This window comes from Echinops telfairi, unplaced genomic scaffold (assembly GCF_000313985.2).
Source record: "Echinops telfairi isolate 266 unplaced genomic scaffold, ASM31398v2 ScPeMD7_23;HRSCAF=83, whole genome shotgun sequence".
Taxonomy (NCBI): domain Eukaryota; kingdom Metazoa; phylum Chordata; class Mammalia; order Afrosoricida; family Tenrecidae; genus Echinops; species Echinops telfairi.
Genome location: NW_022103920.1, coordinates 37,722,149 through 37,738,204, shown reverse-complemented (window position 1 = coordinate 37,738,204; position 16,056 = coordinate 37,722,149). Strand labels below are relative to the sequence as shown.

General features: G+C 46.5%; 1 protein-coding gene across 1 annotated transcript in view; it reads right to left on the bottom strand.

Moving 5' to 3' along the window:
* The window catches only part of LAMB1 (laminin subunit beta 1), a 182,265-nt gene extending 166,739 nt beyond the window's left edge, over positions 1-15,526 (bottom strand). Inside the window, exons 1-2 of the mRNA XM_013004629.2 lie at positions 15,493-15,526; positions 10,135-10,323 (exon numbers count right to left, since the gene is read on the bottom strand). Coding sequence (XP_012860083.1) covers positions 10,135-10,323; positions 15,493-15,526 — 223 coding nt within the window. The remainder of the gene's footprint in view (positions 1-10,134; positions 10,324-15,492) is intronic.
* Positions 15,527-16,056: the final 530 nt, after the last annotated feature.

Sequence of the window (16,056 nt, the reverse complement as noted above, 5' to 3'; positions counted from 1 at the left end):
ATGCGGATGTGGCAGGCCTGGCAGATGCTCTGAACTCAGCCAGGAGGGACAGTGTCCCCTTGGGCTGCCCAGCTCATTCATTTCCTCCCACCAACACAAACAAGTCTACACACTGCACACAGGACAATTAACCTGCCGATGGGAAAATCAGGAGGATGAGTAAAATTCTGGAAGAGAAGTCGGTCCAGTCACAAGAGGGTAAACAGTAGGATCCCACTGGTAAGAGGTATCTAGAACAGGGGCGTGCTTGAGACCAAGGCTCACTAGGGGATAGTGAGCTGCTGATAAGGCGGGTGATATAATTTGGGGGTGGGTAAGGATGATGGATGAACACAATAAACATAAGGAATGTTACTGAATTGCGCATGTGATGATTGTTGAAATCCCAGATAGTGTTACACACACACACACACACACACACACTCAACCTGGGGTCTGGAACGATCAGCGTCAGTGTCTGCGTGGATCCTGTCAATCAACTGTGCATTCGTCTGGGTGCTGCACACAAGGCCACGCTCTTGCCAGGGCTGCCCTACTGTGTGGAGATCCAGCTCATTCTCTCTCTCTTTTTTATGTACAACTTCTAGAGCAGTGGTCCTCAACCTTCCTCATGCTGTGACCCTTTCATACAGTTCCTCATGTGGTGGTGACCCCCAACCAGAAAATTATTTTCGTTGCGACTTCATAACTGTAATTTTGCTACTGTTATGAATTGTCATGTAGATAGGCAGGGTGTATTTTCATTGTTACATATAGAACATAATTAAAGCATAGTGATGAATCATAAAACAATATGTAATTATATATTATGAAATATGTATGTTTTCCGATGGTTTTAGGTGACCCTTGTGAAAGGGTCCTTTGACCTCCCAAGGGGTCGCGACCCCAAGTTTGAGAACCGATGCTTGGTTCTGCGCTCTGCCCCTGTACCAGGGAGTACCATTTTCATGTTTCCTTCCTTCCTTTCTCCCCCACTTTCTCCTAATAGGTTTTACAGTGAAACTGACTTAAATATTAGCATGGAACTATATTCTTGTTCTTTTTTTTTTTTTTTTTTAAACAAAGATCTCCTTTCCCCCCTCAGAGCAGCTCGTGAACTTGAATTGCTGACCTTGTGGGTAGCAGCTCAGTGTATAACCCCCTAGGCCACCAGGGCTCCTTTTCTGAAACCAGGTTGTAATAGGCATAGGTTTCTTAGTTGTCAGCTAAATTTCTTCAGGCACATCAAGGTCGCTCTTCTATTAGACTAAGCTTCCACTCTTTCTTTCTGAACTGTCCCGTTGGGCCGCCAAGCCTGGAGAACCAAGAAAAGACAGGGTTTGAACGCCCTCATTGCAGGGCACTTTTCCGGTGGGTGAGACATGGCTTAGCTACTAATTTCGAATTTACATGCTCAAATGTTTGTCTTTCACAGGACTCCACGTTCTATCTACATTGTTGTTTTTAAAGGTCTTATGCAAAATACTTAAGCAGAGAAAGGTAAGAGTGGTCAGAGGATTGTGTGCTAGAGATAAAAGCAAGATCTCATCATCTGGCTGACCAATAAAAACAAGCAAAGGAAGATAAATGCCCTTCTATTCTATTGCCTAATACATTCAGAAAACAATGACTAAGCCTACACATATCTTCTGTCTGAGTTGGTGCTATCCAATTCAATGGCAGGCTGGTCAATGTTTAACAACCAACTCTGTTCAATCCTCCTATCACAGCGAGTTTCAAGCGATCCACATGATGTCACTGCATGAGAATTTGGGAGGAGGTGGGACAGCAGCTTGTCATTACAGAGTTGTTCTACCAAGGAGATACAACAGACAAAAGAGAACACTCGTGCCCAGAGAGGACAATCCAACGTAAAGCCTCCTGGAAGTGATCAGTTGTGAGCACTTCAGACCTTCTAAAACCATACTTTATTTAATTGTAAAGTTTACCACTTAATTTCTAATGGTGGTTGCTTTTAACAATGAATTTACAAAATAACCCAAAGTTTAATCATCAGCTCTAGAAAGCCAGTATGAGCTAACTATGTAGTACTGGTTCAAGTCACTTTGATTAAACTGATGTCTTTCTTTCTCTCTCTCTCTCTCTCTACACACACACACACACACACACACACACACCTTATAATGCTCAATGTTCTTTCATAGGTGTACCTTCTTTGATTCAACATTTTCATTGCTTGTACTCATTAAAATCACCACTGAGAAAGAAACGGAAGGCAGTTCACGATGTGGTCAACAGTGTGGGGGATATGTTGTTGACATGCATAATGGCAGGAGGCTGTGTAAGGTAGAATATGATAGTTGTCAAAATGTCATAGGGAGGGACAGAGCAATGACACCCCATCCAAGGGATCAGAAAATATGCTGTGAGGAAGGGCGGTTGAAATGGGCTTTGAATGATGCGCTTACTTGGACCAAAGGATCTGGGAAGTAAGATGTCAGTCCCCAAATTTCTATACTTTCTGCTGATGAGAAGAGAAACATGTTAGTCTTTTCTTCTCATCATAGTACCTCAGCCAAGACCAAGACCGCCCACAGTCAAGTGTAGGAGCTTGAGGCTTCAGACTCAATGGAACAGTAGGTAGGAAGACCCATGGACAAGACCATGAATTTTCTGGGCAGTGACAATAGAACTCTACATTCCTGGATAGAAAAGAGGAGTCACAGGCAAATACATACAGTACACGTTTCACACTGTGGTCCGGTGGCAAATGCCTGGCACAAGCATTGTCCTGAATCTGTATCACAGGGCGAGAACGGCAGACTCCCAAGGGTTACAATTGCAGGCTGAAAGCACAGAATACATGGTTATTCTCATTCTCATTTCTCCACTGTTTGAAAAGTTCTTACTAGCTCACACTAAGCAGAACAGGAGGCCCAAAGAATACAAAGTAGCCTGCCTTGCCAAGTCAATTGGTTACACAACTGGTGTACTACACAAACCCGGAGCAGGAAATCCAGTGCCAGCCACCCCCAGAGCCCTTGTGTTGGCAATTAGGAGGAGCTAAGCAAGTGTAGGAAGTTGTGCAAGCTGGGAAGCCTGGCAGTGTTCACCTGAGTGATGCCAAGCAGCTTGGGTGAGTCAGGGCCAGAGGTTATTGAGAACCACGGTCATTAACGAGGGCTCTGTCTCTGGCAGAAACAGTTATCATCGCTTTCTCCTCTCTTCTTTGTGTCTCCCTGTTTCCTTTGTTTCCTTTCTCCTTCACCCCTAGACCTTTCTGAATCCTGCTGGCTGTTGTAAAGGCTACGAGCTGATGGTACCAGAATGCTTCCTGCTGATTCGTTCCCCTGCAGGAAAACCCAATCTTCATCGAAGCAATCCAAGCACCTGTTGACTGATGAGTACATCGACAAGATGTGGGATATCACAGAATAGGCAATAAAATACTGAGACATGCTGCAACATGGAGCATCTTGAACATACAATGATAAGTAAAATAGGCCAGTCACAAGAGGCCAAAGACTATGTAACTGTATTTATGTAAAATATGTAAAATAGGCAATCCATAGAGACCAGATTTAGATCAGCGGTTGGCTAGAGCTATGAGAGGGCTGGCAGTTGGAAAGAATAGCTAAAGAGGAGAGCGCTTTTGTTCTGGATAATAAAAATACTTGTATTCTAAAATTGATTGTGTCAATGGCTATAAACCTCTGTGGATACACTAAAAACCATGGAACTGACTGCATTGCAAGGCATGTGAACAGTATCTCAATAAAGCTATAACAAGGAGACTAAAGGAAACACAAAACAGGATTTGGGGTATTCTCTGAGGATGTCGGGTTAAACAGGAAACTTGGGGGATGCCAGAAAAGTATGAGAGAAATTGGCTCAACCATAGTTCATTATCATGAAATGCAACTTTGCAATCAAATTTTAAAAGGAGCAGCATTTTAATGCTGACTGATTCAGAAGGCTACACTTTGGACATGTAAATACCGCGCAATTCCTTATATGGGCAGAAAATAGGGAGCCTGCCACTGAGACCAGTGGAAATGATTGACCCAGGGTTCCTGAGGATCGGAAGTGCCACCAGCCCTCAGGCAGCTCGAAACCCCTGTGACCCCATAGCTGAGAGTCTGCCCATTTAGAGCGGGGAAATTGTGGGGGTTCTTTTGGTCTCCCCTCCACCCCTCCCTTGACTCTTTAATTCTTAAATTCTCTTTGTCAGAGTGGCTATGTACTAATGCTCTGAGGGGTGAGGAGAGGGAAAATGACTTATAAAAAGGAACCCAGCTCTTGGCCATTGCCTGAGAGGTCAGTCTTCTATGCAGAGACGTGTAACGTAACGCAGCACCTTTGTAGACAGCGCCCTGGTGAGTCAGCGTGGAGGCCATTTTCCTAAAGATGTTGCAACTCGGCATTACATTTTTTGGCATTTCCCCTGGCTTTTGCTCCAGTGGGGGAAATACGAACGACCCCTGCTGGCCTCTTATGACCGTAAGTTCAGCAAACCACGCAGCAAAGTTCACCGACTCCCTAAGGTTTGCCGACGCTTCCATCGCATTTGTAAAACGTGGAGGTTGGCTGGCCTCGTGTGTCTTCACAACTACTGGATTTGGGGAGAACACCCCAGGCTTTGAAAAGCGTCTGGGTGAGCGGACAAGCCCACGCTGACTTACGCCGGCAGCCGAGGGGGTCGCTGGCATTCAGTCCATGGTGGTTGGGCTGACACCGGTCGCACTTGGCTCCTTCCACGTTCTCCTTACATAGGTATTGGCCAACCACAGACCCCGGGGCAGGCTCCGTGTGGCTCACACAAAGGCCGCCAGATAAAGTCCCATCGGGGTCACATTCACAAGCTGGGGACAAAGACACACATGTTCGTTGTCTTGGTCGTTTGCACATGGTGGGAAACTCAAAGTCCAAGCATAGGGTTCGACCCACGCTATAATTACCTTACTTTGTTTAAACCACTAGGCTTGTTTAAATAATTAGACTGTTGGGCAAGAGCTGTTCAGAAATGACTCCCAGATTTCTCTTGGCCTTATGTTAGAAAAAAGAGAGAAGATTTTTAAAAGACTCTGAAAGAAGGAAACAAAAAGCCTCACCACTAGCCCAGTATACAAGACGATAAGTGGAGAAATAGCTCCGAAGGCCCCAAACCGCCTTAAAGTGTTGCAGCGCAAGGATGTCGTTTTCAGGACGAGGGTGCGCCTGACCCGAGCCGTAGTATTTCCCATTGCTTCATTACGTGTGACGGTTGGACAGTGGATAAAGAAAACTGCAGAAGAACTAAGGTGTATGAATTATGGTGTTGGGGAAGAATATTGAAAGTACCATGGACTCCTAGAAGAATAAACATATCTAGTTTGGAAGAAGTGAAATGCTCCTTAGGAGCAATGATGGTAAGACACTCTGGACATACGATCGGGAGAGGCCAGTTCCTGGAAAAGGACATCCCTCTCGGTAGAGGGTCCACCACCCTCCAGGAGCTGGATTGACACGGTGGCTGTGACAATGGGCTCCGGATAACGATTGTGGGGACGCGGCAGGACCAGGCAGGGTTTTGCTCTGTTGGACATAGGGTGGCTGGGAGTCAGAACCAATGCCTAACAACAAACAACCACGCAGGAGGAATTGAAGGAGCCATGGAGTTGATGCCGGCCCATAGCGACCCTATAGGACCAGGTAAAGCTGCGCCTGTGAGTTTCTGGGACGGTAAGGTTTTATGGGAGTAGGAAACCCTGGCTTTCTCCCAGAAGAAGACTGCTATTATGAAAACTGGATGTTGCTAGGTATAGATTGACAACAGAAAAACAAAACAGACATACGCAAAAGCCCTACAGATGAGACTAAGGTCAAGAGTCAGGTAAGAGTGAAACAACTGGACTGAAACGTGGCACAGGTGGTGAAGCAGAAGACGAGCTCCGAGGGGATGGTCCAGAGCTGCGGAGCAGAGATTTGGAAGGTTGGTGTCATGAAGCTACTAGGAACCAATTCTACTCCATGCACAGGGGTCACAATGAGTGAGAATTAGCTTGATGGCAACTCACCCCCCATTGCCATCCATCTGTGACTTTAGCGACTTCAGAAGGACAGAGTGGAACTGCCCCATAGGGTTTCTAAGCCTATATATTGTCATGGAAGCAGACTTCCATCTCTCTCTCCCAAAGAGTGGCTGGTACGTTTAAATCACTGGTCTTTTCCCAATGAGCAAGCGAGCACTTAACCAAGGCAGCCCCAGCATCACTGCAACCAACAAGATTGTGTGTGTGTGTGTGTGTGTGTGAAGGGCCATGAGAAAGAAAGAGAGAAAACACACACACACACAAACATATAGAACATCCAGCATATTCTTGAAACACGGTTAGGCAATTGATCGGTCCTTCTTCATGGTTACGGATTGCATTATGCCCCCTTCCTCAATGTATGTGTTGTACATCCTGACGTCTACGCTTCTGGTTCTACCCTGGCTGAGTGTGGGCTATCTTTGCTAGGTTAGTGAGGCAGGGTTAGTGTCGGCTATCTCTTGAATCCATCTTTTTTAAGATGTTAAAGAGATTAAACAAGTGAGCAGAGGAGACATTGACTAACACAGAATGGGGTAAAAATAATGCACGGAGATCTCGAGGGAGCAGGAAGCAGAAGCTAAAGAGACTAGAGACTTCCTTGAGTGCTGACAGAGAGTAAAGAAACCCTTCCTGTGGAGGCCACTCTGAATTCAGACCTCTGGTCTCCCACACGGAACAAACGGGTTTCTGTTTGTGAAAGCTGTCCCACTGTTGTGCTTCTACAGAGCGGCACTGGGTTCTGGCTAGTTCTGGAAAACCACAGTTTCCTTCTAATTCATGCCAGTTGTTTCTAGAGAACAAGGGCAAACTGGATTCATTTTAGAAGTGGCCAAGAGGCAAAAGCTCAACTCTATTTGAGAGAGATGCCAAAGGCTCGGCGTGTGGTCCAGAGTATAATCTAATTGTGCACAGACAGGGATATGGGTGAGTGTGTTCTAACTTTACTGTGCAATAAGCCTCTCTGAAAGCCGTTAGGACTCCCCTGTTGTCAAATTGATTCTAACACATAGCAGTCCCAGAGGACACAGCAGAGCACCGCCCCTGCGGGCTTCTTCCAGGGGGCAGAAAGTTTCACTGTACTCCCATGTGGTTTTGAACTGCTGATCTTGTGGTTCGCCGCCAATGCATAAGCCACTATATCATCGGGGCTCCTTAGCATTCAGCATAGAAATCCTACATCTCCTGGGATCACAGGATTTACTTCCAGCAACTTTTATTATCCTCGACCGAGACCATCATGTGTTTTTGTTTTTCTTTGTCGTATTTGTGTTTTAATCATAGAAGACTTAAAATCAGCCAACTCTTATGTCTGGAATCTATTTATATAAATATTTAGAGTCAAATAAGGATAATTTAGAGAAAATTTATGTGAGAATGTTAATTGGCCTTCTTAATAAACGTCATCTGTTTACATTTGTATATATACACAGGCATGTGTTTAGGGAAACTGGGAGAAGCCGGGGAGTCTAACTATGAGAGTTACAGACACCTCAACTTCTTTTCATGGAAAAACTCCTTGCTCACTTTCAAATGCCATGATGGGGTGCTAATTCTATGTCCTTGGTTTTCTGCAAAACCAAGGTTAATACTAAGTGGTCTTAATACATCAGACTGGCTGATGTATTTGAAAATGCTTTGTCTAATTGCTATTCCCAGACATCCTTCCTGATTTCTGGATGATCGACTCAAAGCACTGCATTCTACCCGAGAGACAATTATTTTCTTTTACAAATATATAACTTTAAAAACATTAGTAAGCATTATTTGTGTGTGTGCAAAATTACAAGTTCGGGTAAAAACTTTAGGACAGTTAGAAATTACTTTAAAGACTGCTTTAGAAATGGAGGGGGGAAAATGAGGAGTTGATACCAAGGGCTCAAGTAGAAAGAAAATGTCATGAGAATGATGATGGCAACAAATGTACAAATGTGCCTGACACAGTGGGTGGATTGTGATAAGAGCTGTACAAGCCCCCAATAAAATGATTTAAAAAAAAGACTGCTTTAAAGTGTTTTTTTGGGGTGGTGGGGGTGGTGGTGAGAATCCAGTTATTTGTATTGGTTTGTAAACTTAGAAAACTTTATGCAATCAGGTGTCTGCAGAGGGATGTCCACAGGAACTTGCTTTAACGTGTTTCTACGTGGTAGTGAAATGTAGGACATTATATGCTCCACATTAGCTATTCTGGAGGCCAATGATGATTTGTGTATAAGACTTTGTTTTATGTTTTATGGTGGTGTAAAGTTTGAAGGTACAGTTTCATACCCCTCTCTCCACCCCTCACGCCACAACTTTGGTGGGTGTCATGGAGCAGCCTCAGGAGCAGGACTATTGAACGTTCCGCTGGGGTGGGGGTGGGGGGCGGGGTTCTGCCTTCTTGCAGAGGGTGCCTTGACTGCAAGGCCCTGGCTGCCAGTTGCTCAGCGGATATGCCAGGGCCGTGCTTGCAGAAAGCCCCTTGAGGGACGGGGTAACCACTTCTCCAGCCACAGAGCAGGCTGACTTCCACTTGCTAGAGAAGCGGTGCGTTTTCAGTGGGGATACACGCTCACTGGAGGCGCACGATCCACTCTGAGTCCTGACTGTCACCCCCACAGGACTTGGGGTGGGGCGAGCAAAGGGAAACCTCTTGTTGCTTGCTGTGTTGTGAGTAAGAAGGCCTTTTGTCTTTGGCCCAGGAGTCTCATGCCTTCTATTAGCATCCAGGAAAGAAATGGCAGGTGTATTTGTTTGTTTGCAAACAACTCTCATTGAGGGACTCAATAACGGTGGAAAAGTGACATGGAAGGATAATGGAATTTTCCCATGAACCGGTGGGAGCCCCCTCACACCCCGGTGGTAAAAATATTAACTGGTCCTGTGGCTCAGGGGACAATTCAGGATGATCTAGCCTACAGGTCAACAATTCCACTCTGAGTTATTTATCGTATGGACGGTCTTTGGCTTGTGTACTGGCCATGCAGGCAAGAATCTTTACTGCAGCATCGAAAGAAGAATGGCAATGCCATTTTTCATATTTACCAGAAAGAACGCCATACAGAAATTAAAACTGAAGAACCGATGTGACCACAAATCGCAAAAATACAATGTTGAATGTTAGTACTCCACGTATGCAGGTGTTTACCAGCTGTTGGAAAGCTTGTCAGTGGGCGGGTCCGTCAAAGGCCGTGGAAGGCTAAATGTCAAATAAGGGAGAGAGTTGGATGTAGACAGACGAGGCAGAAGTACAGCTGGGTCACCAATCCTTAAAGATGATGATAAGCACACTTATGGAATGAATTCTCACAAACCCACAAGAACAGAGAATATGTTTTCCTCTATTCTAGCATGCTTGATAGAGTGCATTAAAAAGACTGAGAGATAAAGGATAACATTTTTTAAGGTTTATAAACAACAGAGAAGAAATAAGCCGGGGAAACAGCATTGTCTACCACCAATCAGACGTTTTGGCCAGCTCCATTCCATTAGCCACTGCCCTACCCTGACCTCCACGGTGCTGAGGGCATCTGCAGCCTCTCTTCCAACCACTGCGGCCTCCTGGGGGAATCCACAAGATCAACCCCTGCTAGAGGACTACCGAACAGTCCGATTTATTTGAGGAAATTAAAGCTCGTAAAATGGAAGTCTTGGGGTCGTGGTTTGTTCATAGAGGCAGTGGAAGGGAGGAAGAGCCATGACGAAATGCATCGACAGGGTGGCGCCAACAATCGGCTCCAACACGCCGCCGCTGCCGCAGGACCGGGCCGTGTTCCGTTGGTTGTATAGAAGGTCCCTATGCGGGGGACCGATGGATGGCAACTCCCCTAACTGCTTTCTGTCAAGATCACGCCCGTGGCGCAGTTTGTGACACCTGGGGCCACGTGGGTCAGAATCCACCCAATGTCAGGGCAACTTGGAGATGCCGTGAGGGCTGGGAGCCCGCCTGACCGCCAAGTCAGCAGTTCAAAACCACTGGCTGCTGAGAAGGAGACAGAGGCTTTCTACGCCCGTCAATAGTTAGCGTCCGGGAACCCATAGGGGTCCTATAGGACGGTTGCTAGGAGTCAGAACCGACTTTCTGGCAGTGGGTTCGTTTGGTCTGACCTGGGTGGAAAGGACGGACCCACGGCTAGGGACTCACGGAGGCACGCGTAGGGATCCGAGATGGGCTTGAGGGGGTCCCTGTAGAAGAGGGGCGTGCCGCGCTCGCAGTGCAGCCCCTCCGTGTGGTGCCGGCAGTTGTCACACACGCCCCCGCTGAGGCCACCGCTCGCCAGGTACATGGTCCAGTCGAAGTGACAGCGGTCCGAGTGGCTGTTACAGCTACACGCTGGGCAAAAAGAGATGAGCGTTATTGGGGGACACTGCGGGTGAGCTGAGGCTGAGAACACATCCTGAGCTTTCTAATGCTCATCAGTTTGTTCTCTCTCTCTCTCTCTCTCTTTCTCTCTCTCTCTCTCTCTCTCTCTCTCTCTCTCGCTCCATTTCTGTACATTAGGTGTATATCATCAACGTTGTATTCAACAGTTTAAATTACTTATCAAGCCCCCCCACCCCGCCCCCAACACTGGCTCCTTGATGTCTCTTCTATTAGACCACAATCTTTCACTTCACCTAGCTAGCAGCATCAAGGGTCCAACCTGTGGTTTTAGCCCCCCTTCCTAGAGCCCTCCCTCCCCTTTGACAATCTCCAAAGTGGGTTCTCTTTGATTTGGAAGTGTCTATCTTGTCCTCCCCACCCCACCCTGCCCCACCCCTTTCATCAATACACTCCAGGGCTCCTGTAGATACTTCACGTATAACCAACCCAAACCTGCTACCATCCCATCCATCCCTGTTCCCAGCAACCGTTGCTGGACAGAGTGGACCTGTCCCTTTGGTTTCCAAGGCTGTGAACCTTGATGAGGGCAGAAAGCCTCCTCCTGGGGTATCGGCCACTGGAGGCTCAAACTGCCGACCTGCAGATAGCAGTCCAACTTGTCACCCACTGCCAGAAGGATTCCTTTCACCAAGTAAGCAAACGGTTCAAATAGGTTCCTTCCAAAGACCTTCTCGCATGATGATTCTGTTCATTCGCTTTCCGTAAAATGTGCTCCTGAAACGCCTAGTGTGTTGTTGTTAGTGCCCCTGGGATCCGTTCCAACCCACAGTGGCCTCGTGGGCAGGACAGAGCTGCTCCATTGGGGTTTGTAGGCTTTGCTCTTTACTGAAGCAGCCCTAGTGGCGCAGAGGTTAGGCACTCAGCTGATAACCAAAAGTCGCTCCATGAGAGAAGACACGAGAGTCTGCTTCTTTGGAAACTGCGGGCAGTGCTTCTCTGTCCCATAAAGTGGACAGGGGTCGAAATCGACTGCAAGCCCACATTTTGAAAAACAAAACCTTTTAGCAAGAACCATTTTGGCACCATCACAAATGGCTTGGGCCCCTCAGGTCTTCAGCTACTTGGGCGATCTGCAAGTCCTACAAGGCAGTATTTCTGTGTTTTGGTAAAGAAAACTTCTACTGCTTTATGGGCTCTAAGTTTGAAAAAAAAAATGTTTGCATCAAATTTTCTGTGTGGTGGTGTCTTAGTGCTGCCGTTATAGAAATATCACCAGTGGGGGCATTAGGGAGCAGAATTGTACTTTCTCACAGCTCAGGAGTCTGAATTCAGAGCACTGGCTCTAGGGCGGGGGCTCTCTCTGTAGGCTTTTGGGGAAGTTCCTGGTGGCCTTAAACTCTTGGGTTTTCAGTTCCTAGGTAACTTCACATACCATTAATCCCTTCTTCCTCTCCCACCCTCATACTTCTTGTCTAATCTACTCTTTGGAACACTGAGAAGAGATTACATATAGAACCCACCCTGCTCAGGTATGATCTGATGAACACAACAAAGGAAACCTATCTCCAAGCAGGATTACGCCCTCAAGGTTAGAGGTTAGGACTCCAGCACATAGTTTTGGGAGGGGGCTGCGGTACAACTCAATCCATAATAACTGGAATTTTCAGATAAGACTATAGGATAGGCAAAACACTGGTGAGGGCATCCTTTCGTGAATCACCTCATGATTTACAGATTTGGAAGCAGGGGATGGGAGGAGAGCCCTGTGGATCCTGGAGAAGACCTGGGCCTGCTGATCAGATCTGAGCCCTGGCCTGCTTCTCCGTAATTTAGGGGCCTGAGGAGGCAGCACACCTTTTCTATCCTATCTGAGCTCAGCAGAGGGAGGGAGAGAAAGACGGCCTGTACTGTTGGGGTCCTTGGTTTGTCCCTGTAAAGCAGTGGTTCTCAACCTTCCTAATGCTGCGTCTCTTTTATGCAGCTCCTCATGTGGTGGTGACCCCCAACCATACATTATCTTCATTGCTACTTCATTACTGTCATTTTGCTACTGTAATGAATTGTCATGTAAATATCTGATATGTAGGATGTATTTTCATTGTTACAAATTGAACATATTAAAGCATAGTGATCACAAAACAATATGTAATCATATATATGAAATATTTCTTTCTAATGACGAGTAAATGAAAATTTGTCTTGCAGCATGGTATAGCATGGCTAACAGTCTTCACACCGGGTACTCGTATGTGGGTATGTGGGTGGACCCGCCTGGAGATGGATAGAGGACTGTCTTGGTTTTTCCGGTGGTCTTAGACGACCCCCAAAGGGGTACGACTGCTGCTGTAAAGGGTTTAAGCTCTGATTGTGTTTTGCTGGGGAGACTGTAACTCACATGGATGGGTGGTTTTTAAGTTTTCCTTTTGGTATAAGCAATACTTACTTTTCCCAAATCTCGGAAACTAAATTGGATAACAAGTTTGGAAATGTGGAGGTATCAAAGACAGTATTAAAAACCAAACCAAGCCACATTATTAGTGAAAAATTTTATACCAAATATAAAAGCCTGCAAAACTCAATCACGGACCCCATTTCTATCCTATTATATGGAATTCCCCCACCCCAACAGTTTGATTGGCACATAATTTACATATCATACAATTCAATCGTTCAATCATATCAAGGGGCATTGTACAGTCACCACCACGTCCATCTCAGAGCACCCCCACCATGGTTAGTGTGATTTTGTTCTGATTGTTTCCTGTTGGGTCTCCCAGCTATGAAGCATGGGGGGGAATGGCTATCGAATGAGAATAGCTGACATGAAGGGTTACAGGGAATGCAGGGGTGGGGGCGGGTGATAGGGGAGTTCAGGAGTAAATCATGAAGGCAGAAAGGGGGAGGAGCACTACAACGGGCTGTGATTACACAGCTCATTTTAAAGGTGATAAATGGTTTTTTTTAAGGTCAGGTTCACAAAAGCACTGACTGAGTACTCAGGAAAATAGTAGGGATCTAAGTACCAAATCTTGGGTTCCCTGCATTCCTAAAGTCTCACCATCCTTGCTCATATTGTCATTACAAGGCTGACAACCCCCCTCCACCCCCGAAACGTCCCACTCATCTTGTACATTCATTTTTAAAGTTAGTTTTTCATAGAAGGATTTGAAAAGCTTGTGTTTCTCTCACGGGTCATAACGAAAGGTCAGGAGCCCTGGTGGCACCTGGTTACGGATTGGGCTTCTAAAGTCAGCAGTTAGAAAGATGAGGCGTTCTACACCCATGAAGAGTTAGAGGCTTGGGAACCCAAAGGGAAAGCTCTCCTCCGTCCGATCTGGATGCTAGGAGTTGGAATTGACTCGATGGCAGTGACGTTGGTGTTTTGGAGTAATAGTAGATCGTGTTGGTTCCTGTCAAGTTCATTCTGTCTCACAGAAACCCTATTCCGCTATCTAAGATAACTCTGTAATATTCACAGGCCTGACTGTGGTGGCACAGCGGTTAAGCACCCAGCTGCCACCCAAGCCCACCAGTAGCTCTGGGGGAGAAAGATACAGCAGTCTGTCTCCATAGCAATTAGAGCTGTGGAAACCCTCTGGGGCAGTACTACTCGGTCCTGTGAGTCAGAAGGTGGCCATGATTCAGAACCAACTCAAAGGCAATAGGTTTGGCTTTTGATATCTTTAAACATAAGAAAAGCCTAGAAGCAGATTATCAGGTTTTTGCATCCACACTATTACTGGTGGGCTCGAACCACCAGCCTTCAAGTTAACAAGTAGGTGCAGTGTCTATGCACCTGGGAACCTGAACTAGTATCACAAAATTGGAACTGGGAGCCACGGAAGTACTACTTCTGTTGCCTGCAAGCCCACAGACATGGACGGAATGTTCTCCAAAGGAGGGGGCACTGAGCACACCCAGCCTCTGTAATGCCCCCAGCCTCTGCTGCGAACTCACTGTGACCCATCTCTGCAAGTGCGGTCCCGGGGGCCTTCAGCTGGCCTCCAAGGAGCGTCCTGGAAGAAGTCCTTGCACCTCTCACAGTCCGGGCCATCTGTATTGTGCTGGCAGACACACTGACCGTGAACCTGCATGGGCTATAAACAAACGAGAGAGCTCATCTTGAAGGACGTTGGAGTTCTCTCAAAGGAAAATGAAATATGAGCACAGGGTCTTTTGAGCCTTACTTTCCCATATGTTAGTTAGCATGCCAGTCCTGACTAATTTTATAGTTAGCTTACCTACCTTTTGAAATCTTAAGAACATTCGGTGAACATTTGTCATACATAGTTTGGCTTTTCTGAAGTTTAGGTTCTGGGTAGGGCCTTGCAGCCCAGGATAGGAAATGGGGGTGGGGGTGGGAGTGGTGGTGGTGGTGGTGGTGGTGGTGGTGGTGTGTGTGTAGTAATTTAGGAGAATAAGAGAAAATAGGGAGTTAGAAAAGGGAAGAATTCTGGAATTGGGAGTGTGATTCTTGGGGGTTACCACACACTGCCTTCAGCGGGGCATTTTTGTAGAGGGCGAGACCATTTTCAGGGTAACTAAGGTGAAGGTACAATAATAATCTTCCCAACAAGGCTCCTATGGCAATATACCATTTAAGAGCATGAGGAGCCATATCCCCCAGGACTCTACATAGAAATTTAATTCTTCTACCACCTCAATCTTCTAAGATGAGCCTCAAGAATAAGTGATATCTGTGTTGTGATGGTAAATGTGGAGGGTCATCTGGTTATTCAGACTGGCCATTTCCCCCATACCACACATTACTGTAACACAAACCAGGCCTTCAATTAATTTCTGTGAGAGAACGAATGTGAAATGATAGCTCTTCCCCAACCAATCTCCATTCCCTAAAACACACACAGGAGGCAAGAGAAAGAACGAAGGAACCAGACGCTGTGCTCCTTCATTCACTGGGGCTCCCGCTATGTGGGAGAATCCACGGACACCTCTGGGCAGAGAAGCACAATTCCCCGAGGGGCTACATACTGCCTGTCCCAAGACGTACGCCGCCCCTTCTGAGCTGCCCTCATATTGTTTATGGTCGTGGAGGAGAGAGACCTATGCTCAGTAAACACACTACAGCACCGCGCTAGGGAAAGGCAAACAGGAAATCTGGCTCCTCTTGGATTCAGAACTCACCATTCCAGGAGGGCTGAACACGTCTCCACGCACCTTCGGCACGGGACACATTCACTAGCATGGCCATTGCAAAAGCAGCTGCCCCGAACGGCCATCTCGTATAGCACGTAGTAGTACTTATCAAGGGAATCATTTTGCCTCCTTCCAAGCAAAGTATCCCCAAGGGTATGGAGTTTGGTCAAGTTTATCCTCAGGTTCGTTAGTGTCACCAGATCTAGAGAAAGGACAATGAGGAATGAAGGAACCCTGAGGTGCCACGTGCTCACGGACTCTCCTCGACTGGGATCCCACGGATGGATGGCAGAAACGGGGTCAAAAGGAATGCAGGCTGTGACTATGGGATTCTTCACAGGGGTTAGTATGAAGAATATTAAGCAATTCATACCCCGATGTAGGGGCTGTAAGGGTTTCTATTTCAAAGCTGCCATCCAAAACCTTGAAAACAACCTGTGAAACAAATGTAGGTAAATTCACAGTATTCTACTCAAAAGATGGTCAAAAATAGTCAAAGTGAAGAGACCCTGACCTTACTGGACGACGGAACCGCTGCATCCTAGCTGTGTCACTCACTCACTCACTCACTCACTCACTCACTCA